The 15,298-nt window shown below is 37.7% G+C and overlaps 1 protein-coding gene across 3 annotated transcripts in view; it reads left to right on the top strand.

The window, feature by feature from the left end:
• USH2A (usherin) overlaps positions 1-13,672 on the top strand; it is a 625,599-nt gene extending 611,927 nt beyond the window's left edge. For all 3 annotated transcript variants that reach the window (XM_044061333.1, XM_044061354.1, XM_044061343.1), the window contains 2 exons: positions 3,195-3,410; positions 13,208-13,672. In XM_044061333.1, the coding sequence (XP_043917268.1) occupies positions 3,195-3,410; positions 13,208-13,297 (306 nt within the window). In that variant the 3' untranslated portion in view covers positions 13,298-13,672. The remainder of the gene's footprint in view (positions 1-3,194; positions 3,411-13,207) is intronic.
• The last annotated feature ends 1,626 nt before the right edge of the window (positions 13,673-15,298 follow it).

Below are 15,298 nucleotides of genomic sequence, written 5' to 3'. Positions count from 1 at the left end.
AGCGCTAGGCATCATGGGATAATGGGTAGCCTCGAGCCAGTAAACAGCTCTCGAGCTATAGAAGATGGCCGAGTCAGAGCCGAGGATCGGCTCCGATCCCAACCAGCAAGAAGGAAGGCAAGATGAAGATAACTAACATGGAATGTTATGGTAGGTACATAACTTCTTTTTTCATTTGGTTGGTGAGGAAGCAGACAGTGTAAAAATGAAGGGCTATTACTTAAATTACCCTAAATGATCATTGATATGGTTTTCCAGAGAGGGACACTTCATACATGCAAAAGTAGTTAAGTTGAAATACATTACTCAGGCCATTTTTTTCTTTTATACTGATTACAGAGCAGCCAAGTGAATAAACATTCATGGATTGGCGGTAGGAAAGTAGACTGTGTGAAAGCAAATGACAGTTACAAGGTAACTGTTAAACTATGAAGTGAGATTGTCAGGGAAAAGTCACTATTGTGTCTGAGAGCAACAAGTTGAAATACAGTAGTGTGGCCATTATTTCCTTTCCTTTATTTACGTCCAAACGTTAGAGGTGCACAAATAAAAAAATGGATAGTTTTCAAGGAGGAGGAGGTAAACTGTATGTGACAGTAAGGGTAGTTACATGATCAACATGAATTATTGTTCATATTGCTTGCTTGAGAGGGGCATTGTGTACCTGAGAGCAACACTTTCATATATGTCAGTGTGACCATTATATGGTTTTCAACACAGACATCAAGGACATGGGAAGGAGGGCTGTATGTGAAAGTGAATGACTACTTCCCTCAGTTGATCACAGTTAAGTACTCATTGTTCTATATTTTTAGAGGCTGTGTGACTGTATTGATTTCTAGACAGTTTATGTGACTTCTTCACAGTCCGAGGAGGTATACCCTTTTAGAAGGGACACATTCTACTTTAATAGTATGTGAAAAAGCAGATGAAATAGGTGTTTACTGTAGTTCAGAAACACAGTGAAAATATAACCAGTATTTTGGCTTTCAAATTATTACTTTATGATTACAATTCCACAGCATCTCTACCATGACAACACCATGCTGCTTACCTTTAAATTTAGTTCACAGCAAATATGCATACTTTCCTTTTTCTCATCAGGGCAAAATTGTAATGTATAAGACCATAAATATATTTTTCATTTTTAGCATGTGTGCTAAAACCACTATTTTATTGTCCCTGAAAGTGATATTTTGTAGCATTTAAGCATTCATATTGAAAAAAAATTAGATCTTATTTTGCACTGTAATGTATGTTAAAGACAATCAGGGCTTTTCTATCTGGTAATTTTTTTTCTGGAGTCTTTACCACTAGCCTGATATGGTCATGGGTTTGTCTGTATACTTGGAAACGTTATTTAGTAGAGTTTCTCAACTAGTATGCTCTCAAAGGAAAGGGCAGTGCCATTGTGGTTAGTATAGGGGCTTCATGCAATTTCTTTCATTATTATTCAGCTAAAAAAGAACAGAAATGGTGCTGATTATTCCCCTGTTTACTTCTGTCCCCCCCTGGTTGATTTTCTGACTGAGGGAGGTACCCTCCCACCTAGAAGGAGATGTGATGTCTCAAATGTTGTAGAAATCTGGCAGAAAGATGCTCATACGCAGTTGAAATCCCATTCTACATATTATATTACTGCAGTGATCTGTAGTTACAGTGAGCATCCTCTCTCAGCTGTTATTTACAGTGTTTGCACTCATAGTTGTACTTTTAGAAAATTGTAGATATTATTTAAGAAAGGAGGAAACACAGTGAATAAGACAGTGAGACAGAGAGTGCTACAGAAAATGTCCATATCCTTTTGCCCTTTAGAGAATGAGAGTGCAGACTTTTGCTCCCTGTGACGATCCTAGTTTAAATATCATTCTGTAATAAATATAGCTAGTGATTTGCATAATTTTAAAACTAGTGAATTGCAGACATCTCTAAAACTGCCGTTTAGAGTTTAATCCTAGTTTGTACTAAACAGTGTTGTGTAGTTAACTAGCTTTTCCACATATGGTTGAATATAAAGTGTACATGGCCGAAATTGCTTGCCTTTTCTCATAGGAAGTCAGTGCCAGTGATGTTTTTATTATAGCACTGACAGTGATTCGCTTTTTTGTTTTTGTTGTTGCAATTCATTTTTCTCTGTGGTTGTGCTATCATGAAGGGGGCTGTGGGGGGTGCAAGAGGTCTTACCTCCCTGCAAAAGAAAAAAAAAACACTTACTTTAGGATTTTTCATCAGGTTGAAACTTCGACCATTTCCATTCATTCATTTGGAGTTTCAACCAGAAGTTACACAGGGACATTTGGAAGCTAGCAAATTAGCTCTCTGAAATGTAGACCATTGTCAAGCTGTTCCTTTTATGGCCAGTTTTCCTGGATCATAAAAGCACAGCCCACAAGTTAATATATCACTGTGACAGTATTCATGTGTGGTTTACAAGCAGCAATACTTTCAAAGAAAATAGAAATAATGCATGTTCAGCACATATTTTTATCTGGTCATGATTTGTTTACCGGATGCTTATTTTCTTGCCTTTTTCTATTTTCAATTTTTTCTTTACGGGCCAGCCTTGTGTTTCCAGGTTGTTGCACTATCCCCTCAACTTCCATGCAGAGAAATGCTTTGAAATTTGTTCGAGGAAGTAAATAAAAGTGGCCACCTCTGTTTGTAAACTGCTAGCATAACATCCGTTTTGCTAATCTCTGTCAGGATATTCATTTGTATCTTGCTGTTGTGATACCTGGTAATATGTGTGTTTTAAGCATGAACTAATTGAGATTTGGTACAGCCATTAAATGCAACTTTCTTTACTCTATCAGATTTTGGTAAATTGCCATTGCTTCCAGTGAAATAATCCACCTTGATACTCCATGTGTAGGACTTCTAAAAAATTGTGCATGCTTTTAGATGTGCTTAAGAAAAAAGTAAGCAACTGCGGAACCATGAACAACATGTATATTTTCTGCAGTAGACATTTTGGAATTGCTAGTTAGATATATAGATAGTAGGTATGATGTGTGAAAAATACAGTTCCATATATAATTGCAGACCTATCTAAATGAACTATTTGAAACGTCTAATAAACAGATGTACTTGTAAAGGCTTAAAACTATGATAGCAGAACAGTGAACAATTAGTGTAGGTTTGCTCAGAAAATGTACATATTTCCTAGTAAATAACTATATTGCTTTAATTCTTAGGGAATGACTGACACTAAAATTCCATGGCCTGGCCCTCTCATTGGTAATTGTAATATAACAGTACATCAAGTGCCAAGTCAAAGCCACATAAATCAAACTTACGCTCAGGATTCTCTGCAGCGCAGTGTTGGCCGTCTTGCTGACCGCCATGATAAAAAGTCATTAACTGAAGATGCCATCTGGGATACAGTTGTCCAAACCCAAGACAACAGTATGGTAAGTGCTGCAGTGTTCATTTGTGCTGTTTACTAAAGACATTTGAAGAGAGGGCTAGCCATAACCCATGTAGTAATTTGTAACAAAAGTGTGACTTATTATTTTTAACTTAAACTTGTCTTCTTTCAAATGGGTGCACTATTTTTGTGCTGTTTGTACTGTGCCATAAAAACTTATCCATTATTTTATCTTCATTTTCCACTTAAAGCTATGTGTGTTTTGCAATATTATTAGAAAGAGTAATCCAAACAGATAAAGCAGATTTTGTCTTTGGTTTGCTTTATGTATGTTTGATGTGTCTTTCTTTTTGTTTTCTACTAAGAGGATTTTCTGAATTAGCCCATGATTTTTATTTTGCCTTTGTGGCTCCCAGAATTTGTTTAATGGGTTTTTGTTGATTTTCTTGGTCTGGTATCAGTATTCCTCAGGGTTCTACTATGTAACATTGAATGACAAAACCCTGATCATCAGAAATACTAAAAATTAGTATGAAAACACAAAAGGTAAAGTGCAAGTATTTTTATGAGGCAGTCCCCCTGTATCTTTCACACAGCCCCTAAACTTTATATACATACATACAGATATATATATATATATATGTATACATACAGTATATATGGGTCTACTTTGTTTCATTGAAAGCTCATTTCACTGAGTTTGAATTCACCCTGACCAAATCGCTGAAAGATCAAATTACTGAAAACTCTATTGAATCTCATTTCACTGAAGTGAAGTACTGCCACTGTGTAGAGTACTGTAAGGCAAGTAAAAGGTATATGCCCTTTTTCTCCACAGTACTGCGATCCTGGAGTTAGTATACATTGGGTATAAAAAGCTTACACACCCCTATTAAAATGCCAGGTTTTTGTAATATAAAAAAATGAGACCACAATAAATCATTTCAAAACTTGTCCCACCTTTAATGTGACCTATAACCTGTACAATTCAATTGAAAAACAAATCCGTTAGGGGAAAAAATATAGAAAATAAAAAACGTACACTAAGCTGGTTGCATAAGTGTGCACACCCTTAAACTAATACTTTGTTGAAGCACCTTTTGATTTAATTATAGCATTCAGTCTTCTTGGGTACACACCTGCCATCAATTGAATAGACTCTGATTAACCCCAAATAAAGTTCAGCTGTCTTAGTAGGATTTTCCTGACATTTACTCAGTTGCCTGCTACAGCAAAAGCCATCACAGAGAGCTTACATAGAATCAAAGGGATTTCATTTTTGAAAGGTATCAGTCAGGCGACAGGTACAAAAAAATTTCCACAGCATTGGATGTACCATGGAACACAGTGAAGACAGTCATCAAAAATTGGAGAAAATGTGATACAACAGTGATGTTGCAAAGAACTAGACGGCGCACTAAAATTGATGAAAAGAGAAGACAAAAACTGGTCAGGGAGGCTGCCAGGAGACCTACAGCAACATTGAAGGAGCTGCAGGAATTTCTTGGAAGTATTGGTTGTGTACTACATGTGACAACAATCTCCCGTATTCTCCATATCTCTGGTCTATAGGGTAGGGTTGCAAGACGGAAGCCTTTTCTTACAAAGAAAAACGTCCAGGCCCAGCTAAAATTTGCAAAACAATACATCAAGTCTCCAAAAAGCATGTGGGAAAATGTGTTATGAACTGATGAGACCAAGGCTGAACTTTTTGGTTACAATTCCAAAAGGTACATTTGGCGCAAAAACAACACTTCACATCACCAAAAGAAAATCATCCCCACGATGAAGCATGGTGGTAGCATTATCATATTTTGGGGTTGCTTTTCTTCAGCTGGAGCTGGGACTTTAGTCAAGGTGGAGGGAATTATGAACAGTTCCAAATACCAGTCACTTTTGGCCCAAAACCTTCAGGTGTCTGCTAGAAAGCTGAAGATGAAGAGGAATTTCACCTTTCAACATGACATTGACCCCAAGCATATATCCAAATCACAAAAGAAAACTAAAAACTGTCAAATAAACACAAATAGCAGGCGAAAAACTGAGACAGCAAATAAAAAGAACAAAAACAGTTTAATAAGCGCTTTCGGAAAAGCTAGTACTTTTCCTTCTTCAGACATTTTAAAAAACAATTAACTCACGTTATATACCTTTACCTACGTTCAATTAAAATCAATTAAGTTAAAATGGTCACACTCCAAAAGATTTAAAGCTATAATAACATTAACAATATGTATATGTAATAACATTCCATGTACCCTTCAAAATTAGAAGAGCGGACAAAAAAACAAAGTTGCCAAAACACTTTTGATAATCCGGAACTTTAAAGGACATCATAAACCTTTGCCATTTAAAAAATACTTAAATTGTATTTATATATGCAATAGATCTTATACAATGGGTAAAATAGTATAAATTAATATAAATTAAAAATCAGCTTTTTAAGCGGTATACTCAAACAAGAACAAAGTTTCACAGCATAAACTAACTCCAACAAGATGAAACGAAAATACTATTATTATATCATGGCCTACTAAAATAACTCAAGTTAGATATTTATTATTATGTAAAAACTATACAAATGCATACATTTGCAACCATGAAAGAACATTATTACCTAAAATCTAGTTACCTTTTCAAAGCCAAATATTTTAAAATACATTTTAAAGAAACAAACTCATTTAATCCTGGGGGTGCATAAGCTACTGTTCTAATTTGCCAACAAAGTTCTTGAATTTCTAAGTCAAGTTGCCATGAACTGCCTCTAGGGTCAATCGATACTTGATGTAAAATAGCAAATTTAAAATTATGATTTGGATAGTCAACTAAATGTCTTGCAAGAGCATTAGTAGTGTCTTGCTTATTTATAGCATACTGATGTTCATAGATAAGCTGCTTTAGTTGCCTCTCTGTTTTCCCTATATAGAACGCAGTGCAATCTTGACTAGAGGCGGTTCATGGCAACTTGACTTAGAAATTCAAGAACTATGTTGGCAAATTAGAACAGTAGCTTAAGGGTACATGGAATGTTATTAGATATACATATTGTTAACGTTATTATAGCTTTAAATCTTTTGGAGTGTGACCATTTTAACTTAATTGATTTTAATTGAACGTAGGTAAAGGTATATAATGTGAGTTAATTGGTTTTTAAAATGTCTGAAGAAGGAAAAGTACTAGCTTTTCCGAAAGCGCTTATTAAATTGCTTTTGTTCTTTTTATTTGCTGTCTCAGTTTTTCGCCCCCTATTTGTGTTTATATATCCAAATCAACAAAAGAATGGCTTCACCAGAAGAAAATTAAAGTTTTGGAATGGCCCAGGCAGAACCCAGACCTAAATTCAATAGAAAATATGTAGGGTGACTTGAAGAGGGCTGTGCACAAGAGATGCCCTCGCAGTCTCACAGATTTGGAGTGATTTTACAAGGAAGAGTGGGCAAATATAGCCAGGTAAAGATGTGCCGTGCTGATAGACTCACCCAAGAAGACTGAATGCTGTAATTAAATCAAAAGATGCTTCAACAAAGTATTAGTTTAAGGGTGTGCACACTTATACAACCAGCTTATTGTACGTTTTTTATTTTTTCCCTAACAGCTTTATTTGTTTTTAATTGAATTGTACAGGTTATAGGTCACATTAAAGGTGGGAAAAGTTTTGAAATGATTTATTGTGGTCTCATTTTTTTATATAAAAAAACCTGGCATTTTAACAGGGGTGTGCAAATTTTTTATATCCACTGTATATAGTTGGGGGAGGCATAACCTCCCACCTAGTTTAGTTTTATATTATATTTCACTGAAAGCTTCAAAGCAATGCATTTTAAACCATAGACATGCATACTTACAACACCAGTGACTAATTCTTTCCAGGAGACAATATATACCCAAACTAAGTGGGGAGGTATGCACCTACACATCCCCAATGTGGGGGGGGGGGTGCTCCCCAAATCCGCCAACTATATATACCAACTCCAGGGTCGCACTGCAGTGGGGAAAAGGGCATATACCTTTTACTTGCCTTACAGTACTCTACACGGTGCCAGTACTTCACTTCAGTGAAACGAGTTTTCAGTAATTTGAGCTTTTAGCGATTTCGTTAGGGTGAATTTAAATTCAGTGAAATGAGCTTTCAATGAAACAAAGTAGACCCATGTAGATATACATATATAATTTTTTTTTTACCAACTCAAAGAATGGAGAAATCTCCCAAAAGCAGGGTATTACTGCTTTCGTATCCTTAGAAATTGATCACCACTTATTTTCTATAAAAAATAGTGATCAACCTTATATTCCTGTATGTCTTATCCTTTGGGTAACTGTTTATCAGGAATTTTCTCCTTGGTCACTTGTAGGTATACCCTTCCTTAGTTGAATGTTCCTTCTGGTATTTTCAACTCAGATGCTTTTGTCTGTTTAGCTTCCCAGTTAATATAATATTGGGAAGCATGCATGGGAATACCATGATGAAACATGCTAGTCTGGAATAGTGCACTTAGACATGTGAAAAGTATTTGTTTTCTACCACAAACAGGTATTGCTTCAATGTAGAAAAGTTTCCATGTTTAAAACATAAAACACATAAGCCATCAGACTGTTTGTACTGCTATCAAATCAAAGGGCCTGCACTTGCATTATCACTACTGCTTGGGAATGACCACAACATGAGGCACAGCCATAAGTAACAACAGTCATCCCAACCTCCTAAATCTGCAGGGGTGGGAGAATTCCAAGCCTACCTCATCCCACATAAGGTCTCATAAGAGAGTTCCGGTTGAGAGTGAATGGTGTAGAGATTAATGGAAGTGTCATCTCAGATAATCCTAAAACAGTGCCAGAATATCATGTGAGGTTGAAGGATGTGGAAGGGAAATGTAAATCAGGCTTTACTAGCCAGAGTGCCCCCCATCAAATAGCATGGGTCAAGATAGTTTTCATCCTCTGCAGATGGTAAGGTGCCTTTGAGTATTGCACACTTGGTAGCCAACATGGAGGATGGGACAAACTACGTCAGTAGTACCATACCAGTACTCAAGAGGTCAAAAATCATACATGACTGACCTGAACCAAGGGAGTGGCCCCTCTGTGGGCCTGGCTTGTGTTCAGAGTATACATTCAGTAACAAGGGCTCTTCTTCTTTTTCTTCTTCTTCTTCTCAGACTTTTCTGTAAGTGTAGTAGGGATTGGTGACCAGGGCGGGGTGAGGCAGGATCTTCTAGGAGTTTCTGTGCTGGGACTGAAAGAGCAGTCCCTTGAACATACATACAGCTAGTTGATGTGTGGTAGGAACTTGCTCTCTCAGATGCATGATCACACCCTTAGAAAGATGGATCAGTACCAGCGCCATGCTTGTAGAGACCTGTCCCTTCCTGCTGTCTTCTGTAAACATTGCCCCAAACGTTGATACCAGGCTACTGACAGTTGTCAGTCTCACATTTGACTCCATTCAACTTAAAAAAGTATGAGTCCACCCACCTGGGAGCTGTGTTTATATTAGGATTATAATTTTGAAATCCAGAGCACAAGATGATGATCCACCTTCCAAACAGAAGCTGCAATTGCAACATATTTGAAAACATGTGCCATGTTAAATGATAACAGCAGCCTGCCGCACCCAGCCACTAGACATTGGGGAACCTGTATCCTATATGACCAGACTACACAGAGCTGGCAGCTCCAGTTACAAGGATTGCATTACATTTGCTTGGTGGCAAAAGGATACATTAAGCTAATCTAGTCTGCCTTTATGTGTGTTTGGTATTTTATCTCCTTTCCTTTCCTTCCCTTTCATTTACCAGTAAAGAGTTTATTATATTAGAAAGAGGAATGCAAGTAATTGATTCTTTTGGTGTTAGTCCAAGCAAAGTTTCAAACAGTTGCTTACCCCATTAAGCTTATTTCGTAGGAGAACCTTTATGCTCAGTAAACTGAATTAATGTTTACAGTCTAATAACAGACATTTTTATTTATTAATTGTTTGCTACCCGGGTTAGTAGATTTGTCCAATAAGGGCTTTTATCAGTCAAGACATTGTAAAGATGACAAAACTTACACCGGTAGCACTTAGCACACAAAGCATAACATATTATTGACAGAAATTAACACTGAAACATGGTTTAAAGGTTGATTTATACAAGGATGTTAGTTAAAGAAATCAGAGGTGCTTGCTCATGTCCTGCACTAATGATGAATGTCAGAGTGTCCTTTCTTCACATTTCCAAAAGCAGGTATGTTACAGTATGCATGCAGATCTGGGGAAAGTCTCACAATGCTTCAAGAGGTTGGTTGTCTCCCTTGGTCACTTAGTATATTTCATTTAAAGGTATTCTTTTGCAAAAATATAAGGCTCTGCATTGATCTTGTCCATCCTGTTCAATGACAGAGCTTTTACAGTTGGCTCAAGTCCCCGCAACTCCTCCCCATCCCATATCACTACGCACCTCCCTTCAGGCTCCAAAGTTGCTCTTGCTTGCAGATGGAGGTACCTTTTTCAGATCATTGTTCCTGCAGAAATTGGTAATGATGGGTACTTTTTTGCTCAGGGAAACCATGTAGGAAGTTTACAAGGCTGAGTTCCAGAAACCCAGTGGCAGGGACAAAGCAGTAAAGTGTAAGAGAGATTCTTTTAATGCCAAGTCTTCCCCCGCTCCCACCAAAATGCTTATGTTAGATGATAAGGATACTCCCACCAAAATGCTTATGTTGGATAATAAGGATACTCCCACCAAAATGCTTATGTTGGATGATAAGGATACCCCCACCAAAATGCTTATGTTGGATGATAAGGATACCCCCACCAAAATGTTTATGTTGGATGATAAGGATACCCCCACCAAAATGCTTATGTTGGATGATAAGGATACCCCCACCAAAATGCTTATGTTGGATGATAAGGATACCCCCACCAAAATGCTTATGTTGGATGATAAGGATACCCCCACCAAAATGCTTATGTTGGATGATCAGGATACTCCCACCAAAATGCTTACATTGGATGATGAGGATAATTCCAGTGAAACGCTTATGTTGGATGACAAGGATACTTCCACCGAAATGCTTATGTTGGATATTAAGGATACTTCAGTATTTGTTTAGGATCCTCCTTATAGAGTCAGACATAAATAATGTGGTTCTTCTTTTGAGTCTAATGGGGTGGTCAGGCTATCACTGAGAAATTTTGACTGGACCCAGCACATTTTGTCTAGGCAAGACAGTATTATGCAAGTTACATTCCCCAGGCCTTGCTCTTCCAAGTCCTTTACATTAGCTAAGTGTACCTCTTCCAAAAGAAGCTATATAAGAGTAGACTTTGACTAGAACAAGATGATTGAGGCCCACTTTCAAGCCAAGATAAAGAGGGACCTAATATTGTCTTCTTCAGTTACTAGAATGGATAGAGGTCATTCTATTGCTATCCCAGGACTGTCTACTTCCTGGGGTGCAGTAGAGCCAGGGTAAGCTGACCACCCACACTGTCCAAGATCAGAGTAGATTACAGCCTTGGTGTCACAGTGTGTACTGACACCAGGGAGAATTTGACTGTATTTGGTAGCAGAAGTGCCTCTGTCAGCATTTTTTTCAGTACTGATTCCTTTGGCACTCACTCTTTCTTAGGTGTCAAACCTGAATATCAACAACTAGAGGGCATGCTTCCTGAGTCTCAGCAGACATTTCAGTCTTTGGTATCAGGGGGAGTCAGAGTTAGATGAGTTGTTCTCGATGGACCTCTCAACATTGAGTCTTTCACTGATTAGGCATTGACAAGCAGAGCTCCTATAATGTTGAGGTTTGTGGGACAGACTGGAATATCAGCGACTGGCTCATCTTCAAGGTTAAACTTTCAAGGACATTTGCATTTGGGCTCCATCACTGCACTGACCTCAATCCAAGACTTATCAGTATCCATGCTTGAGGCAGTCACCTTTTTTCCAGCAGGAAAATGGTTTGGAAGATCACCAGCAAGCTCTTCAAGATAAATATGTATGTTAGCTTCCTTGACCTCTTTGTTTTCTCCCTCTTCAAGGAAGAGGGTAGGTATGCATATAGAAGAAGTCAAACCAACAGTCATTCAATCCTGGATCTCGTAATCACCTCTCTTCTTCCACCTTCATTCAGTGACCACTCCCCAATAACCTTTCAAATTATCAAGCAGTCACCAAAACTATGCCCTGGCTAATTACCTTCAGACCCAGATTCCCCATCAGTACTGAAAACCTCAAAAAAGAACTAGTAACTTTCAACTGGTCTCCCATTACCAGCTTACAGCACCCCATACATATCTCCCACCATTCTTACTCTGTAAATTGCCTTTCCATTCTCTTTCCCACTCTTTTCTAACCTCCTCAGATTGATTCTTGTAGTTATACAGTATTTTACAAGCAGTACTAATTATTCATTTTTTTAAACAGCAGCTTCTGTTATAACCTCAAATGAAAACCTCTGCTAGAGTTGATCCTTTACTTAGCATTCCCTTGTCCCTTTCTTTTTGCCTGTACTCTGTTATCAATCCTTGTTAAGGAAGGCAAGCAGACTCTTTCTTGATGTCTTCAAACATCATACCTCTGAGCCTTTGAGAACCCTAGGGCAGACACATTTTTTCTGGTTCTTTTTGCTCATTTTCACACACAGATCATTTACTGAAGCTGGGCATTTGTTGCACCTAATCAAAATCTCAAAGCATGGTAACCACATCTTCACTGGTGGCTTCACACTCTCTATCTCACACACACACACACACACACACACACACACACACACACACACACACACACACACAGACACAGTTCATCACTAGACAGCTCCTTTCATCCTTTGGTTCTCTTAGCAACAGTCAACTTAGATACGTCTGCCTTGGGTGTGAAAATGAGGTATTGTGATGGTGGAGAGGTCCAAGAAACATAGCTGTAGGTGGAGGCCAAGCTGGACATAAATGTGTTGGAGATGAGAAGAAGTCTACTTTACCCAACAAGGCTGCCAGAGCTCTTTCCTACAGCATATTATTACCATAGGCACAGATAAAGTGGCAGCGGTATTCTACATAAACAAGTGGAAGAACCCATACTTATTGCTTGTACTGGGAGGCCATGAGAGCCCATGTGGGAAGTTGGGGCTTAGTTCACCACAACCCCTATGGTCACACAGGAATAAACATTGATAATGCATCACCAGCTCACACAATCCAAGTAAATGCAGTACAGTGTACCACAATGTTCAAAATTCAGTCAAAAGCCACTCTGAGGAGAATGGGTCAAGAGGAGGAATATACCATTCATGTATGCCGCTGTGGCTTTGTCCTTTCTATGATTTGTTGGCTTGTGCAGATACAGTAGTGCATGAGTACTTCTCATATCCAGTGTTACAGAATATGTTTACATGGTGTGTGCGTCTCCAGCTCAGCAGTTAGCATGTGGGTGGATGTAAAAGCAGCATTTAGTATGGTCAGTCATACTGTTTTAAAAGCAGTTCTCATACAGCCAGCTAACAGGAAAGGCATTAGATTCAACACAATATCCAGAGTGGTCCAAGAGGGAGGTGCTGTATTCCAAAACAAAAATTCTAACATATGTTTAGATACATGTTATAAATGAACAGGTATAAAAAGTTGCATTTGGTCAAGTGCCATAGCATCAGGATCTTTGTGGAGAATGCGTGATCCATGATTTGTGTCCTGGCTTCACAGTATTATTTTTGCAACTGTAATGCAACTAAAATAAAAAAAAAATCCTTACCTGAGACATTTGTATTTTTCACTTGTTAACATAATGTGGCATAATAAATGTGTTGAGATATCTCATGTGGATTATGTTTTTTTGTTTATGTTTTTGTGTTTTGTTTTTTTTTCAGTATGTGGAAGATGAAGATTTCATGGATACTATCAAAGGCATCAGTACAGTAACTAAAGAACATACAACATTTACAGATACACCCCTATAGCAGTTGTCAGACATGCACTGTATGATAACAAATAGGATACTGCTTTTATTAATGCCTGGGTTAAACAGACACTTGCAATGCCACATGTGAAGAAAGAAAAACATTTCTGTGCTACTCAAATGTACTGCAGACCTGTAGTAATCAGATGAAAGACTGTTCTGCCCTGTATTAAGCCTTGTTACTTTGTTTAAACTGTACTTACTGTGTAAATGTCAAAATATATTTCTTTGTACTGAGATCACAAAATACGAAAACTGGACTCTTGAGTGCATTGCCACCTTCTTTGGTAAAAACTCTGTACCCATGAGCTACCACATAGGTGGTAGTCTACTTAACACCGAAAGTGTGATAAGAGACCTTGGGACATAGGTGGACAGTATCTCTCCTTTGATAATCACATCGCCACAGTAGTCAGGAAATCCTTCTACATGGCACACCTCATCACAAAAGGTTTCTCATCCAGGAAAAAAGAGGTCATTGTTCTCCTCTACTCATCACCCATTAGTCCTGTTATAGAGTACAGTGCCCCTTTTGGTATGTACCTCACAAGAAATCTACAACAACTGGAAAGGCCACAGAAATACCTCACAAAGAGGATTGCTGGCCTCAAACAGATGCTCTACGCATACAGTCTCAAAAAACTCCAGCTTTACTCCGTCGAATATCACCTACTCAGAGGCGATTTCTGCCTAACATACAAAGCTATATCAAACCCAGAGCTGTTGGACATGCTCCACTTAAAGAAATCCCAATCCCTCCGAGCTACATGCTCTAGGGACCTAAACCTTGTCATCACAATAAACAGAACATGCCGGAGGGTTAGATTCCTGTCCCAGAGACTTCCCATACTCTGCAATAAACTACCTATTTATATCAAACAAAGCTCCTCGTTAGCACTCTTCAAGAAAAATCTTGCTGATTGGATGGGAAATAGGAAATTCACCACGGGGATCACCTCTGTGGCTCTGCTCGACAGGGGCACAGGAAAATAATTTTCTTGGGTGGCGAAAGCCAGGGTACCTTTTTGGCTAGGCTTGTATAGGCCCTAAGGCCAATAGCCTAGTACCTACCTATGAACTGTTTCTGTCTTTACCCAACCATCACAAATTATTCCATATTGATGCCAGTATTCATTTTCAGATCACATATTTAAAAACATTAGCAGATAAATATTGTTGTGTTAAAATAGAATGCAGTATACAGACATGGAAAATATGAGAAAAAACATTGAAAAGTGTTGTTTTGTTTCTGTCCCTGACAGCTTTTTTTCTTGTTATGGAACATTAGCACAATTTTATAAACTGCTGCAAAAATATACTATAGCAATTTTGTACTTTTAATATGTTTTCAAAATAAATGTAACCAAACTACACATCACCTGTTTTGAACAAAATATCAAAACTTTATTAAAAAAGTTCAACACAGTGTAATACATATAGTTACTAAATGGATTAGTCCTTCTAGGAGATCTTAGATGATAAATTCAGTAGCTGATAAAACAATGTTGGCACTCTGTAATGCAGTAATCCACTGTTAATAATACACAATCCTCTAGGAAGCATAGTTTATTATAAGAATAAAGTTAGATTAAGTGCTTTCATCTACTTCTTTTCATAATGTAGAATGAAGCCATAGTACTGCCCTGTGTATACCAACAGTCATCAAAGTTAGTTGACCCAATTAAACAATGAATTCTAATGTAAACATCCATTTGCTTTAAAGGAGTACATTTTGAAAGTCACAAGTGCTAAAATACAAACATATGAATAAAAACCTGAAAGCATGAGTAACCATTCCATATATTGTGTTTTCTTAATAAAATATGAAATTAAATATAAATATAGGGTTGCCACCAATATAGTTGTAAAATATGTATGCTGTTATATTTAAAATTATGCAAATAAAATTGCTGTCTATTTTAATTACAAATCCAAAGCTCTGAGCTTTAGAACACTTATAATTGAGACATACTCTTTGATGTTTTTCCTAGTGAGAAGATGT

The sequence above is a fragment of the Protopterus annectens genome, chromosome 1.part0 (assembly GCF_019279795.1).
Source record: "Protopterus annectens isolate FY-2018-M chromosome 1.part0, PAN1.0, whole genome shotgun sequence".
Lineage (NCBI taxonomy): Eukaryota > Metazoa > Chordata > Ceratodontiformes > Protopteridae > Protopterus > Protopterus annectens.
This window is presented reverse-complemented; position numbering and strand designations above follow the sequence as displayed.